Source organism: Eulemur rufifrons, chromosome 28 (genome assembly GCF_041146395.1).
Source record: "Eulemur rufifrons isolate Redbay chromosome 28, OSU_ERuf_1, whole genome shotgun sequence".
NCBI classification, from domain to species: Eukaryota; Metazoa; Chordata; class Mammalia; order Primates; family Lemuridae; genus Eulemur; species Eulemur rufifrons.
In genome coordinates this window covers 71425642-71442071 of record NC_091010.1, presented here as the reverse complement: position 1 = coordinate 71442071, position 16430 = coordinate 71425642, and the positions used below count along the sequence as shown (strand labels likewise).

General features: G+C 54.4%; 1 protein-coding gene across 1 annotated transcript; it reads right to left on the bottom strand.

Annotated features, from left to right (window-relative positions):
* Positions 1–3207: 3207 nt before the first annotated feature.
* CYP2E1 (cytochrome P450 family 2 subfamily E member 1) lies at positions 3208–14434 on the bottom strand. The gene is made up of 9 exons (XM_069460544.1): positions 14227–14434; positions 13191–13350; positions 10764–10913; positions 10274–10434; positions 9662–9838; positions 8605–8746; positions 7077–7264; positions 6461–6602; positions 3208–5645 (listed from the first exon to the last, which is right to left on the bottom strand). The coding sequence occupies exons 1-9, from the start codon at positions 14401–14403 to the stop codon at positions 5461–5463; spliced, it is 1482 nt and encodes a 493-aa protein (XP_069316645.1). The 5' UTR covers positions 14404–14434; the 3' UTR covers positions 3208–5460.
* Positions 14435–16430: the final 1996 nt, after the last annotated feature.

Genomic DNA, 16430 nt, shown 5'->3' with positions numbered 1-16430 from the left:
AGAGGTCCCTCCTCTTGATGCGGTTATTGCAGATTGAATTTAAACAAGCGAATTTGGGGAACACATTTAGATCATGGGACCAGCCTTGTACTGATTCAAAACTAATAAATCCCTATGATGAGTAATCTTCTTATAACAGTGTGTGGTATGAACAAAAGTTGGTGCTTCTCCAAGCTGGGCTTTCCCTGGGTGCTGAATTAAGTTCCAGTCTCAGCTGAAGCGGGCGCGTGGTTAAGCCCGGCAGCGCCGCTAACCCTCGCTGATGCATTCAGCAGACATTTGTCACGCGTCTACTCTTCGCCAAACACCATTCGAGCCCAAGGGGAACCTGCGGGCAGCAACCGGGAGTCTGACCCCTGGGAATCTCCACTCCAGCCTGTGCTGACTTCAGGAGGGCTGCAGCCTCCCTGAACCCTCCTCCCACCTCCTCCAGGAAGGCCCCCCTGACCTCCCCTGCCACAAATGTCTTGCTGCTCCAATCAAAGTTGATTCCTCCCAATTTCTGCTCGTAGCCAGCCCAATAAATACTGGTTGGCTTGCCCGTCCACTCTCTATCCTATTCAATGCTTAGACAAATTCCTCAGCCCCTACTTACTTTCCTCCAGAAACAGAGAGGCTCACTACCTTCTGAGACAGCCCATTTCCCTCTGTGTGTAAAAAGTTCTACTTCGGCCGAGCACATGACTCGTACCTGTAATCCCAGCACTCTGGGAGGCCGAGGCGGGAGGATCACTCAAGGTCAGGAGTTGGAGACCAGCCTGAGCAAGAGCAAGACCCTCGTCTCTACTAAAAATAGAAAGAAATTATATGGACAACTAAAAATATATATAGAAAAAATTAGCCGGGCATGGTGGCGCATGCCTGTAGTCCCAGCTACTCGGGAGGCTGAGGCAGGAGGATCGCTTGAGCCCAGGAGTTTGAGGTTGCTGTGAGCTAAGCTGACACCACAGCACTCTAGCCCGGGGAGCAGAGCAAGACTCTGTCTCAAAAAAAAAAAAAAAAAAAAAAAGTTCTACTTCTCCCTGAATGAGGCTCCTTTCCTGGCAGCCTCTCCACCTGCTGGGGTTCAGGCTCAAGTCCCCCCAGCCAAGGAATGTCCTGGCACAGATGCACGGCCGAGGCCTTGACCCAAAACCTACCAGTCACCCCTCCTCTGCCTTTCAACAACACAAAGTCACCGCTTTTAGCCTTTGCTCCCACTGAAGAGAACATTGGCAAAATCTAGGGGACGCGGAACTTCAAAAAACTTCTGTCTGAGGACCTGGCAGAAGCACAAACGGGTCCTGCCGATGGGGCAAGACAGGGAGCTTGTGCTCGCCCTGGCCGATGTGTGTTTTGTGAGTAAACATTTGTATTTGCAGTTGATGGACTTTGAGAGCGGTTGCAAAACTGGGGTTGAAGTCACTGGTTTGTCTGTGAGGGCGAGTTGAAGATCACTCAATTAATAAATACCGATCAGAGGCTCGAGGGCATCCTCCTGGGAGCAGCGGTGGGGACACGCTGAGCAGAGCCTCCCTCCTCGGGAGGGAAGGGCAGAGCGAGACGAGGTTGCTGGGGACTGTCTAGTCCGCCTTGTGTCACTGTACAGGGATACCTGCAGCTGGTGCTTTATAAAGAAAAAGGGCTTCCTTGTCTCATAGTTCTGACGGCAAGAGGTTCAGGACTGGGCTTCTGCAGCTGTGGGGGCCCAGGGGACCTCCCGCTGGTGGCAGGAGGTGACGGGCAGCTGCAGGGGCAGAGGAGAGCGGGGCAGGTGCCAGGCTCTCTCCAGCACCAGCTCCAGCTGGAGCGAACAGTGAGAACTCAGCCCCGGGTGAGGGCGTCCGTCGGTTAGCGAGGGATCTGTCCCCACGGTCCAGACACCTCCCACCTCCGACACCGGGGAATCCCGTCTCAGCATGAGGTGTGGGGGGCAAACATTCAAACCAGAGCAGGGACCCGGGGGGAGGATCACGCTCAGGCTGGGAGGCGAGAGGTGGCTTCAGAGGAGACAGCATGGAAGGCGCATCTTGACGGACGGGGACGGTCAACATAAATATTAATATATCTCTTTTTGTCTAAATGGCATAATCGACACCCTTCTTAACATACCTCGCTGTTTCCCATAATGCCTCAAAAACACGTTGCTGTGCCGTGAAATTGTTCTCAGCCGGATCATCTGAATTCCCGACGGAGCCTGTGTCGGAATCCACCGTCTGCTCTACCAGCGCTGAATGAGGTAAAACTGTAAAATTTCTGGAATAAAACATAGGAGAAACTCTTCCTGGACTTGGGTTATGTAAAAAATTCTTACAGGAAATAGAAAAGAATGAACCACAAAATAGAAAATATTGATAAATTGAACATAAAAATTAAAATCTTTTACCCTTCATAAAATACTGTTAAGAACATGAAATGACAAGTTAGACTTGAAGGAAAAATGTGAAAAACCATATCTGATAAAGATGTGATTCCAGTATAAGAAAATCAAGAGAGAAAAACTTATTTAAAATGGACAAATGCATTGGACAGATATTTCACCGAAGAGAGAGTGAATAGCCACACGGAAACCTCATTAGTCGTTAAGGAAATGCAAACTGAAACCACAATGAGATTCTACTACACTTCTGCCAGAAGAGCTAAAATTAAAAAGACTAACGATGCCAAGTGCAGTCATGATGCAGAGAGACCAAAACTCATCTCTGTTGCTGATGGGAACGAAAACTCCCAAAAATGAAACACACACATTTCACATGACCCAACAATTTTATTCCGACATATTTTCTCAAGAGAAAAGAAACACAGCCACCCAAAGACTTGTAGGTGAATACTTATAGCATTTTTATTCACAGTGGATAGAAACTGGGAAGAACTCAAGGGTCATTAGTAACAAATGATGGGATACTCATATACAGAAATACTTTTTAGCAAGAAAAATGAATGCAAAATTAACTCACACAGCCCATGGATAAATCCCCAAAGAATTCACAAACCAGAGACTGTGTAGCGTAAGCTTTGGTTTATGTGGCACTCGGGACACAGCAGAGCTCCCGGGCCACGCGAGACAGACACCCAGGACCCGGTCCCGGGCAGAACACTGACCACAAAGGAGCAGGAGCTAATTTCGAGGTCGTGGAAATATTCTATGTCTTGACTACGGTGGTGTCCTCATGATTGTATGTACCTGACAGCTCATTGCATATTCAAATTGATGAATTTTATTGTATGTAAATCACACTTAATAAAACTAAAAAAAAAAAAAAGGAAAAATGCCTTAGGAAAATAGGCTGGTGCTGAGTATGGGAGTCCTTGTATATTGCCCAAAGCTCTGGATTTTATAATATTTTGGAGTCACTAGGGCATTTTAAAAGATCTCTGTCTGGAAGAGTGAATTTATGAGGGAGGTGGTTGCTACTGGCATCTTCTACGGGCAGACGCTTCCTCGTGCAGTGCACGCTTCACACACCTGTCCCCGTCACAGCCCTCTGTGCTCGGGGTTGAGCTCCTCATCTAAAGGGCGGAAGTGGAGGTCCTCGCCGGCTGGTCCTGGCACTTTGGATCTTTCCACCACACACCTCTCCGCTACAAGACACCCCCCCGTGAAGTACAGCGTGAACCACCCAGGAGCATCCAGGGCCCGTGACTGGTGACAGAGCACACGGGGTAGCCGTGGGGTTTGCAAAGCACCAGCCATGATGCTCACGATCGCCCTGTGGGTCTCTCTGAGCAAGTGGGGCAGTATTAACGCCAGCAGGATGCTGCAGCGGGGCACGTCCACCTCCCTGGCAGCTGACGCAGGTGGACGCGCCCCCCCCCCCCCCCGCCCCCTGGAGCTGAGGAAGGGTCTGGGCTTAGAGTAGAATCCGCAGGGAGTTGGGCTGAAGGTCCCGGCCCAGGTGTCCAACCACGTCTCACGCAGTGACCAGAGGAGCCTCTCTCCTTCCTCCATCCTCCCCACCCCCACTGGCCCCTTCTCTCTGATTTTGCACAGGTGGCTTAGATCCGGAGAGGATTTCCTACAGCGATGTCACCTCTTGGTCATTGCTCCCTCTCGAGGGTCGGTGGGACCTGAAATGGCCGAGGCTTGGGAAGCCCCCGGGGTGCAGTTTTGGACCGTGCTGACCAGGACGGCAACCTGGGCACCAGAGCTGAATGATGCTCGATGGCGCAAACAACAACCCTGGAAGGGCCTTCACGGCCCCCGGCATTTCCCCGTCACTGTCGGGTACGTTAGCATTTTCCTAGGCTGTTCTCGCAAATTGAAACCTCTTTACCCCAAAGCAAATAAAAAGGTATTTTAATACATTTTTCTGCTGGAAGCATCTTCCCGCTGTGCAAGTGTGATGTCGAGAAGCACAGGCCCCGCGGGCGGCCGCAGCCGCAGCCCACTGCTCTGCCGTCGGGGGACACTGGTCCTCGGTGGCCCATGGGGCTGAGCTGGCAGGTGCGGGCTGCGCAGCCAGGCCTCCAGGACAGCACGTCCTGATCCCAGGAGCCTGGCGATGTGCTTCCTCACGCGATGACAGGGACTCTGAGTATGTGAACAGATCCAGGGTCTGGAGATGGGGCCCGGTGAAAGCTTTCCACGAGGGAGGCAGGAGACACCGGAAGGTGCCGCGATGCCGGCGGTGAGACGCTGCCCATTTTGTGAAGGAGCATGGACAGCAAGCACGGTGTGCCGGGGCTGCTCCGGGGCTTGGCCTGCGACTCTGCCGCCAGTCACAGGCTCCGTGTCACCGGGGGGCGGCCGGGGCGCAAAGGCTGTGCATGCAGAGGGCCGGCCCGGTGCGGACGGGGCTCCTGCTCCAAACTCCTCTGTTTCACGTGTTCGCGTTAGTTCACTGAGAAGACTTTTAGCTACATTTTTGCTTCATTCCACATGAGGGTCTCCCTAAGCCTAGCATTTCTCCTTCCAGATACAAAGTCAGATTTTAATAATAAGAGACAATAACAGATGACTATGTTGACTTTTCAGACATACTTTACCCTTAAAATATAGCACAGACTGGTGGTCACAGGGAGGCCCAGAAACAACTACACCCCAAGGCAAAACGGGAGGGAATATATTTTTGACAGGGTCGATAAATCCTGACAAAACTGTATTATTTCTCCCTATGCCAGTCTTCAAAATCGTGTCTCTATTCCTTGTTGTCAATACTTTATCACAGATTCTGGTGCTGGGGCCTGGACAGCTCTGCTTTTTCAGGAGAGGTCAGTTTGACTCACAGTGACAGATCCCTAATTATTGACACCATGCTCCTAGGAACCCAGACATAGCTCAAACAAATTCATTGTTCAATTAAGTTTAACAGAGTATCTTGTGGACTTTGTTCTCACATTCTGTCTGAAGATTGGGACCCTGGAAAGTATCGCTGGGGCCGGACTACCCCTGTGGCTCCCTGGGCAGGGTGGGGGGTCTCGCGGGGGGCCTTGCGGGTATGCCGGGAAGACAGGTGGGGCCGGGGTGTGTCCTCCTCACACTCACGAGCGGGGAGTGACACAGAGTTTGTAGCGTGGCGGGATGCTGCCAAACCCAATTGTCACAGGGCTCAGGTCGATATCCTCCGGGTCCACAAGAGACTTCAGGTTAAAATTCTGCAAAATGGCCGTCAAGAGCAGAAACAACTCCATGCGAGCCAGGCCTTCTCCAACACACACCCGCTTTCCTGGAAGGGACGGTGCCATGGTGAGACACAGGGCAGCGAGGCGGCAAGGTGGATGGGCTCTGGGGGCTGCCGCAGGGAGGCGGGACCCCCCTCTGCCCACTGAAAGAAGCGTCAAATGTGTTCAGTGTAAGAACATCAGTGGCAGTGGCTTATTCAAGGCCCAGCCTTCACACGACCGTGATCGTCCAGAACTCGACTGCAAAACCCCGTGTTAAGTTGGGATCTGTCTGCCCAGTGAGGAAGGCACGGCCCCGTCTCACGCACGGTGCCCTGCAGGAGGGAACCGGCCCGTGAGAAGCCACCAGGCAGAGAGGGGAGAGAAGGGCAGAGTTGGCTGCTGGATGCCCCACACAGCAGCACCAGGGGAGGCCCGGGAGGGGTCGAGGCCTTAGGAAGAGCCGCTGAGTCACACCCAGGGAGGGCCGCGATGCTCTCTGCAATGCGTCCCGGCAACCAAGGTTAGATTTCATTTAGTTGCCCTTTGTTAAAATTATGGACAATTGGGTGACACAGTTCTGAGCGACTTTCACTAAGTCCTGTTAAGCAGAAACAGAGTTTATCAGTGAAGGAGGTAAAATGTCCACGCTATGGGAAAACAATCCATCCCCAACACCTCATTCCAGGGCTACTGGTGAAAAGATGTCATTTAGCCTCTCTGAACAGAGAAGAGCACGTTCGGGTCATGTCGGAAGTAGGAACCCGGGCGTGGCGGCTCGAGTGTCACGCTAGTCTGGGGCGAGCGGTGGCACGTTGAGTAGAGCTGAGGGAGGCAGGGCCAGGCCTCGAGGGAAGGTGCCACCTCTGGGCCCTCTTACCTGCAGAAAATGGCTTGAAATAGTCGCTGTACTTGAACTTCCCGTGCTCATCCAGAAAGTGCTCTGGCTTGAACTTCTCTGGATCAGGGAATTCTTGGCTGTCGTACAAAACGGAGCTCAGAGTGGGGATTACGACTGTGCCCTGGAGGAAACAAAGACTGTCTCAGTCGGCAACGTCGACAAATGAGGCCTTCGTCGGAACCCCCAGCGAAGGCTGTCTTTCGTCACACAGGATGTCGCCTTACACAGGACAGTATGCTCCAGCTGGGGAAGCCGTTTAGGGGAAGACGGGGCGGAAAGCAGTCAAGGCCAGCTCTGAATGAAGACGGGAGCCCTAATCTCGTCCCGGGACTAACTCCGGGGCTGGTTCTGACGGTCGCTTGTTCCCGACGTTAGACTCACTACCAGTTCCGGGCTCTGCCCGAGAAGGCACCTTCCCGGATCTCCGCTCTCTGGCCTCCGGGGTTGTGTGAGCACCGATGGGGACGCGGCACGCTGTGGCATGCCACCCCGCGCTCCGCTCGCCCCACCTGCCACAGGGAGGCACTTGGGGCCCCATGCGGGTCCCCGGGGGGCGAGCGACGGGGTGCCCGTGCCGTGCGCTCCAGGCTCTGACCTTGGGGATGACGTATCCTCGGAAGTTGGTGTCTTGGGTGGCTTCGTGGGGCAGGTTGGAGGGCACGAGGCTGATGAACCGCTGAATCTCGTGCACCACGGCGTCCGTGTAGGGCATCTGCAGCCTGTCCTTGGTGGCGGGCACGCGGCTCGGCCCGATCACCCTGTCAATTTCTTCATGAAGCTTCTCTGCCAAGAAATGAATGAGACAAATTGAAAGGACTAACTCCAAGCTGGTTGGACGTCCACCCGTCAGCCTCCCAGACAATGTCTGCGGAGCATCCTAAGCAAGCGAATTACTGGAAAATTCTCCACGAATGTTCGTGGGGGGTTAGCTCTATGGGGTTATCCACAGTCCACAGAATGTCTCGGCAGCCGTCAGCTGACAACGGCTTATCCAGTGCTTTCCTCTTCACACAGGAGCAAAGAACAACAAAAGGGTCGTGAAATTTTCTTCCAGGAGGGAAATCTTCGCACTGGTTGTTCTCCCAGGCTAGTTTATCGCACGCTCCTGAGAAGTGTGAGGGAGAATGGCGGACTGGAATCAGGTGTGCGTGCTCTACTGCCTGAAGTCTCAAAGTCTCTCTTTTCTGACAGACGGACCAGCTTTGCAAAACAGAGATAACTTTTGCGAGTTGCCTAGCCTCTCTGCATTTGAGATTTCCTATGGGTCTTTATCATATGTTGAATGAAAAAGCCAAATTGCAGAAAGTTATGTACAGTGTGGTACCTAGGAAAAATATTCACATACCCACAGCAATCACATGACTTGTATGCTGACACTCAGTAAATGCTAAATGTACGACGGCAGGCATGGGACGCTCCAACCCTGAAACCACCCCTGCGGAGGGAGGCAGGGAAGCGCAAGGCAGTGGGACTTTGGCTGGCTCTGTAATTCGTTTGCTTTTTAAGAGCTCTGAAGCAAATATTGCAAAATGTTGATACATGATAAATTTGGCAACGGACGTATGGGTGTCAATATTTACCTTTTCTTTTTGTCTATATTGAAAATTCCTCACAAATGATCATTTAAAACATTTTCTGGGTCTGCGGTTCCCCCAGTGCAGGATGGTCAAAAGTTCCCCTGTAACTGCTGCAGACCCATGAAGGCTTCCCTGCCTACGCTCTGCGCCCCTCGCCCGTCACGCTTCACGCGAGCGTTTCGCCTCAGAAAGACCAGAGACCAGGGCCAGACCCGAGACCAGTCACGAATCCACATTCTTGGGGGAAATGACTTCAGACTCTACAAAATCCACTCTCGAGGCTGGGTGGGCTTTAAGAATACAGTGTATGGAAGGGCCTGAAGGCAGCCGCAGCCCAGGGCTCCCGGCAGCGGGGTTACCGGGGCCGGCACGAGCAGCAGCATCTCCCCTCAGAGCAGTCCGCCCAGTGATCTTGCCACGTCACCTGTGCGGGTTCGCAAGCAGCTGACACCTAAAGGGAAAAGCTGACGCCTAAAATGTGCGGTGTGCCCACCGCCCAGGGAGACGCAGCCACATGGCCCGGTGTCCGGCTTGTCACCCGCATACCTTCGATCTCAGGGTACTTCATGAGAATCAGGAGCCCGTATCTCAGGGTGGTGCTGGTGGTCTCTGTCCCTGCGAAGAACATGTCGGCCACGGTCACGGAGATGTTGTCCAGCGTGTACAAAGGCTCCGCGCTGTGCTTCCTCTGCGACATGAGAGACAGACGGGGACTCAGCACGGGGGTCTCGGTGACGGGAAGACAGGGCTTGTCTCCCTCAGCACAGAGAGAACCTGGCCACCTCCCAGCTCTACAGGGACACAAGAGACAGTGTCGAGGAGGCTGTGCCAGCGGGACTGGGCCTGGGAGCCGGGAGAGACATGTCATCTCCACCTCACGCCAGGGAAACTGAGGCTCTCAGGAAACCTCCTGCGGCCAGGACAGGGCTCTGCACCCAGGCCTCGGGGCTCAGTCTCCCCCAACGGCACGAGGGCCCCGAGATGCCTCGAGCTGGGTCACCGCTCAGGTCTGAGCTGGGCGACCTCTGCTGCCGTCTCTCCCGCTGCAGGGCTGGCACCTGCTGGGCAGGGAGTGGGCGGCGAGGGCCAAACCTACGGCAGAGCTGCTCGGCCTGCTGCCCAGGAGGACTCAGTGTGGAATTCCCACACTGCCCTTGAGCCCCAGGCCACGGGAAGGGAAAAGACAAGGGCACGAGAAGCTTCACCCATCTGGGCTGAGGGCTGGAGGTTCCGAGGGGCTGCAGGCGAATGCAGCTGGGGAGGCTGGGACGCGGGGAGACAAGCACAGCTGGGGTCACGCACACAGGGAGCACCGAGGGCTTCTCCTCAGGCAAGGTGCAAGGACTGGGAGTGGACTGGAAAGGGTTAAGCAACAGGGCCTGCAGGGGACTGAGGGCCCCCAGCCCCAGGCCCACTGGGTGGACAGGCAGGACGGGGCCTCCTCGCGGCCCGAGAGGCCGAGCGCGTCTGTGCCAGGCCAGGAGCGTTGGTGCAGCCACGGTGGGCAGCGTGGACAGCAGCAAGTGGGGTCGCATTAACAGCACAGACCCGAAGGGCCCCGCGCCCGGCCCAGCGAGCCCACCTCGCACCAGGGTCTCGGTACCTTCTCCATTTCCACGAGCAGGCAGTCGGTGAAGTCCCGGGGGCACGCGGGGTCCAGGGACTGGTGGTGCTCCTTCACTCTGGCAAACACGTACTCTTTTATTTCAGACACGTTTTTTAACACTTTTCTGTGGCTTCCGGGCAGGTAGTGTAGAAAGCTCGAAAAATTATTGTAAAACTAGAGAGACAGAGAGAGAGAGAGAGAGAGAGAGAGAGACATTTCACTACTTTTTTTTTTTTTCTAGATGCAACATAATTGTGTGTCCTGGGCTAACTTTCTCCAAACTTGAATTTACGACCATCACAATCGTGCTATTTGAAACATTTGGGGTCACCGGTGTCTTCTTTGGGCACCATTCTCCAAGGCATGGCACATTCTGTGGGAAAATGTGCACTCGTGGGTCCATACACATCCTGACCTGAGCAAGCCAGGGGTGCAGGGCCCTGACGCCCCCAGGAGCACAGTTAGGGCCGCGTAGCCGGACGCTGCCGAAACGCTCCTGCTCTCCGGCTTCTGGGCCCTGCCGGTCCCCTACAGCCTGAGTTTTCCTTCTTCTCCTTCTTCTCACATAAACTAAACAATTGAAGATTAATGGAACGGAAATGGCTTCACCTCGAGCCAGGTAGTACTTAGCAGGTAGAAGTTCTCATTAAACAAACGCATCAGCCTCAGACACTTCTTGTCGTCGTAGTCAAAGTGCTTGCGGAAGAGGATGTCAGCGATGACGTTGAAGGGTGCACAGCCGATGAGAAAAGTGGGGTCAAAGGGCTGGCCTGGAAAACAGGTGGGCGTCAGCGCAGGTGGGCCGCTGCTGAGACTTACCAAGGCCTGTGGGAAGACGCCTTAAAATCTGTGGCAATTCACATAAAACAGTGAATGTTTGAACCTATTTGAGTTTTCTTGGCTTTTCAGCGTTATTTATGATACAGCAGGCACACACTCGAGGGCCACTCCTGCTCGCCCTGGAACGCAGGGCTGGGAACTTGAGCTGTGAGACCCTCTCCTTGTCCGTGGGTCCGGTAGCTGTGCCACCTGGGGACCCCAGCCCCCGCAGCCCCTCCCGCCTGTGTGGGCACCGGGTCCTGCGGGGGCGGGCACGCACCCTGGGTCTTCCTGAGCTCCTCCACCAGGAAGTGGATCTCCCTCTGGATCCGCTCCTCGTTGGCCTGTTTCCCCATCCCGTAGTCCCGGAGGACAGTCAGGGAGAACCGCCGGGTATCCTTCCAGGTGGGCCCGTTATTGAAGATGACACCTACGGAAGGAGGACGGCCAGGGTGTTACGCCAAGCGCCCAGTTCTCGGAGAAACGGGCTGGATGGGAGGGGCGCTGTCAGGGCCCTGGGCGCCGGGCTTTGCAGGTGAGCTGAGGGGGGCAGCAGAGGAGGCGGGCAGCTGCCAGCGCTGGCCACGGGGTGGGCTTTGAGGAGAATCCTTTCTGGGGTCCTCAAGTCCCACCCTGTGACTTTTCCATGGTGCTGAACCGTCCCGGCTGCTTTCTTCTTCATAGCATCACTATTTTCTTTCTTTTTCTCTTTCCACCGAGTTTTTCCCATGCTAAATGAAACCACATGTGGCCACTCCAGGAAAAACCTCCCACCTGTTTCTTGTCTATTGACAAAACTCTTGAAAAACCATTCTGTTCTCATCAGTTTCTAACCTCATACTGTAGCCACCTCAACTGATGGCTTTTTGGCTTCACAGCCAGTTAGTTTCTTTACTAAAATCTGAGAGGTCACATGACTCTCTGACTGCAGGGACCATGGGGTTGGGAAAACTGAGCCCTTTCCCCTCTATGTGCTTGTCAAAGCCTCGCTCTTGTCTCTCCCCCCAGGAGTCTCCTGCTGGGTCCCCCTGGGAGCATGGAGACATCTGAAATCAGCAAATCTAAAACTAAACTTTCTTTTCTTTAAAAATGTTCACATATTTCCATCCCTGTCTCAGTTAACTACAAACCTTTCTCACTTTCCCCCAGACAGGGACGTCTGAGTCACCCCTGACTTGGTCCCTCTCCGTCACCCCTGGCCCTGCCCCTTTCTCAGCTACAAGCCCCCTTACACCTTAGGGTCTCCTCGTCACCTTCCCTCTTCTCTTCCTCTTATCCATCGTCATTTTGTCAACTACCTCCTGCGTGGAAGACATTCTACTGGGCTTCGGGCGTTCTGTGATAAACAAGGGACAACAGTGACGTCCCTCCGGGGAGCGTCTCAGCCCCTCCCGCATTAACTGTTTGGCCACTGGTGGGAGGAGGCACCTGCAGGGGCCGAGAAACTGCCCAGGGGACAAAAAGCCTGGCCAGGGAGGGAGTTGGGCAGATGAGGTGGGGTGAGAGGGGGCGGGGGTCCAGCCTGGACTCGGGGTTGAATCTCATCCAGAAAGGCTGGGAAAAGCACTGGTGCCCAAGGAGGCTGGCGGGGCAGAGGGGCAGAAGTGACAGTGTGGCCACCTGTGGGGTCAGCTTGAGTGGAGGGTGACCCCGAGATGATCCCTTTAGAGGGCTTGAAAATACAGGGGGAGGGACTGAGTATTCTCAGTTTTATAAAGATTTTCTGGGCCCGGTGTGGTGGCTCAAGCCTGTAATCCTAGCACTCTGGGAGGCCGAGGCAGGAGGATCGCTCGAGGTCAGGAGTTCGAGACCAGCCTGAGCAAAAGTGAGACCCCCGTCTCTACTAAAAATAGAAAGAAATGATTTGGACAGCTAAAAATACATAGAGGGGGAAAAAATGATCCGGGCATGGTGGCGCATGCCTGTAGTCCCAGCTACTTGGGAGGCAGAGGCAGGAGGATTGCTTGAGCCCAGGAGTCTGAGACTGCTGTGAGCTGGGCTGACGCCACGTCACTCTAGCCCAGGCAACAGAGCAAGACTCTGTCTCAAAAAAGAAAAAAAGATTTTCTGAAATGATGTCTGCAGTTCCCTTAGCACATCACACAGCCTATGCTTACTACTATGCTAATAATGGACATTTCTGTCACCAACCCTGGGGGATCCGAGGCATCTGTGTCCAGGGCCGGACTGATTTTCAGACTCAGTCTGGGCCATGTGGGTCATAGGAGACTGTGGAGCCCCAGGCAGAGGCAGCCAAGCCCGACCTGCTGCCTTCAGGACGCGCCCTTGGGCCCAGAGGTGGCAGATTAGGGTCCCCTGAACCAGAACTGAGCTCCTTGACCACAGCACCCTGGTCTCGGGGGTCCTCCCCCAAGCTCCTGTGTTGACGACAAGGACCCAGAGGGTTGATTTTGCTTTTGGCAACTCCAAAGAAGGAAAACAAACCCACGATGCAGAAGAGGGAAAATCAAACATCACAGATTGGTTGTGACACAACGTAACCTCAGAAACGCACACTGGAAACCAGTGAGAACACCAAGAGAGACCGCGCGCGCGCCACCACCGCACCGTCTGGGGACCTGTGCCGCGTCCGGCTTCCCGCGGCTGCCGCTACTCTCTCTGCTAGTTTAGGGTGACTACTGGGCCGGCGCAGCTCGCGCCCACGACTGCCGCGGGTGTCGCGCCCGCGCCCGGGAAGCAGACTCACCCTTGTTGCGGTGCTCCCGGAACGCTACGATGTCGCCTCTGCCCGAGAGCTCGCTCTTGTAGTCCAGCAGCGCCTCCCGCACCGCCTTGTAGCCGTGCAGCACCACGACGCGCCGCGGGCCCAGGTACAGCGTGAACACCGGCCCGAAGCGCTCTGCCATCTGCGGGGACCAAGGAGGGCCCTGCTTTAGCCTGCGCCTCCGCCACTTGTCGTTGCCGTTGATCGGAGAGCCCAGGGGGATTTGGGGAAGGGCCATCTGAGTCCAGCCAACGTGGGAAGGCCCTCCCGCAGACGGCCGTTGCGTGAGCAGGGAGCGCAGGGGGACGCGCTGGCGCACCTGGCCGGCCCCCCTCGAGGGCCCGCTGGCCCGGACACCCAGCTCCGCAGACGCTGGCTTCTCCTCCCCTTCTCTGACGCCACTTTGCCAGCGCCCGCGCCCATCACCCCATGTCCCACTCCCCAGCCAAGGTCCTGGTCCCAGGGGCCGCAGGCTGAGCCGGAGCCCTCATCCCGCCCGCCGCCAGCCCAGCCTGCGCTGCGCACAGTGTCCACACCGCCCAGTGCAAACGCCAAGCTGTGGGCGGCGTTCTTTAGCGACTCACTTAATCTTGAGATTTGTTAGCCCAGGAGGCAGGTGTGCTTCCCGCGCAGGCTGGGCCGGAGCTTCACTTTCCAGCCCGCGCTTCGGCGCACGCAGGTTGGCCCTGGGCGGCTGTGCGTCCGGACGCGAGCGCACGGCCATCCTGGTGTTCCGGCCGGCGCGTCTCCACTGCGGGCCACGCCGGCCTCCCCGTCACCAGCCCGGCTACGCGGCACAGGCAGGGGCCTTCAGAGCCCGCGCAGCCGATGCGCCTCTGGGGGCCCCGTACCCACACCGTGCCCGGCGCTGCACTCGGAATATCACCCCCTCCTGCATCCTACTGTTAATTCATAACAAGCTGGTACTAACAACAATTTGTCTGCCGTGAGTTGGATACACACATATTAGATCTAATTCCTGAATTATTCTCCCTAAAATTAACAATATTTTTCTTGCCTTGTTCAAGGACTTGGGAATGTTCTTCAGTTCCAACTGGAGAAGATTCCCAACGATGGGAAGTGGGAAAGGTCCCGGCGGCAGGTTCCAGCTGCTGTGGACCTGCTTCCAGATGGACACCAGCAGGAGGACAGCCACCCAGCACAGCAGGGCCACCGTGATGCCCAGGACAGCCATGGTGCCGCTGGCGCCCACTGCCGACCTGAGAGCACAGTCCTGTGCAAAGGCAGAACTTTTATAACGCATCCTTGAGAAGGCGGGTGACCCAACAGCCAATGCCACGTCCTCCTTCTCTGGCCCCAGTTATTAGTTTATTATTACCTGCTGTTGGCCATCTCTTCAAAGTCTGATCCTGTGGCTGCTGCCGCCTAGAAGTACATCCAATGGCCCTGGGGAGGACGGAGCTGGGCTCTGGCAGCACCAGCTGCTGACACCGGTCACCTTGTGGATAAACATGTCCAGGAACATGTCACCGACCCAAAGGTCAGAAAGTGGGATGCAAAAGCTCTGACCATCTGATGAGGAGGTTTGTCTGAGCAGCCCCAGTGGTACCTGAATCACCACTTGCCAAATTAATGGGGCCAAAAGGAAAATTCAACATCCGAATCCTGTTCCACTTTGTCACATTAACTGGCAAATTCAGTGGAAGAAAACAAAAGGAAAGAAAGAGTTGAACGATTTTGAGAAAGTTATCTCTGATTACAAAGGAGGCATGTTTTTATTGTAGTGGTTAAATAAAGTGATATATTCAGTACATGGAAGGCGCACACTGGTTTGGTCTGAAAAGGCAGGACATCTCAAAGCAGGGGACTCCAGGTTACAGGTGGGTTTAAAGATCCTTTGATTTGTGATTGGTTAAAGAAAGGAAGCTTTGTCTAAAGGCCAGGAATGTTTCAAGTTAAGATAAAGAAGCCTGTTAATCAGAGACAAGGCGCTGGACAAATAGCAGACACACACCCAGATTCAAGTGATGTGTTAAGTAAATGGATGACCTGCAGGGGTGGGTCAAGCTCTGCCTTAGCTGTCATGAGTCACAGGGGACTTCTCCAAGAAGGGAGGGGCATGCTGAGGCATATCTGACCTCCCTCGTGGCCGGCAACTCAGCTTTAGGGCATTTCTGGGGTCCCCTTGGCCAAGAGGGGGTCTATTCAGTCCGCTGGGAGCCTTGAGATTTATTTTAGTTCACACAATTCACTTATGGAAAGCACACAAGCCATTGTGTTTTGTTTTGTTCTGTTTTTACTATAGTCAGAGTTTCTGTTACCATCAACACACTCTCAAATGTTTTCTGAAAGGACAACTTCAGTGGCAACGGGCTCCCTGCTGGGCGCAGGGAGCTGGTGACCCTCCATGGTCATCCGTATTTCAACTCTGCAGCTCACGTCTTCTGGCTTCGCAAACAGGGTTGGCTGGCACTTAGCTGCACACACTCGCAGCGACACTCACCTGAGCACGGTGCTTTCAATCCTGGCTGCAAGTTGGAACCACCACAGAGCCTTTTAACAATGCCAGCATCCAGTCCTGCCCTAACACAGTCACCGAAGACCTCTGTGTGTGAGGCATGGGCATGAGCGTGGGGCAGCCAGGCTGGCGATACCTCGCAAGGACGACACCCAGGTTCTGGGGAGGGGAAGGTGTGCGGGGGCATGATGACGGGAAGGGGACGGTGGAGCCACGTCGCAGAGAAGAGAAGCAGGATCACTGGAATTACCCCATCAAAGGATAATCGATGTTAAATTTTAGCACATTTCCTTTAAAATCTTTTTAAAATGGACTTTGTCTACTTTTGACCAAAACAGCATGTCCTTTTTAAAACCTGACTTTTGTTTACCAACATATTGCAAATGTATTACCCAACCAATGACTTTTAAATAATGTTATTTTTGGATAATTTTGTATTTACAGAACAGTTGCAAAGATAGTGTAGGGAGTCTCTGCGAACCTTCCCCCAGTTCTCTGGGGTTCACGTCCCACAGCATCATGGTGTGTTGCCAAAACTAGGAGGTTAACACCAGCGCAACACAATCGACCAAACCACACACTCTTGGATCTCGCCAGGTATTTCGCCAACACCTTTCTTCTGCCCCAGGACCCAGTGCACGATGCCGCACTGCATTTAGTCTTTAGGGTCTTTGGTCTCCCCTGATTTGTGACAATTTCTCAGTCTTTGTTTTTCATGACCTTGACACTTTTGAAGAGTAGTG

Excerpts from the sequence above, each read along its gene's own strand:
- CYP2E1 (XM_069460544.1), bottom strand. The coding sequence starts at position 14,403 with ATGGCTGTCCTGGGCATCACGGTGGCCCTGCTGTGCTGGGTGGCTGTC. Across the intron at positions 10,435-10,763 it reads GGAGCTCAGGAAGACCCAGG|GCCAGCCCTTTGACCCCACT; the intron begins GTGCGTGCCCGC and ends CCTGTTTTCCAG. Across the intron at positions 9,839-10,273 it reads TAAGTACTACCTGGCTCGAG|TTTTACAATAATTTTTCGAG; the intron begins GTGAAGCCATTT and ends CTGTCTCTCTAG.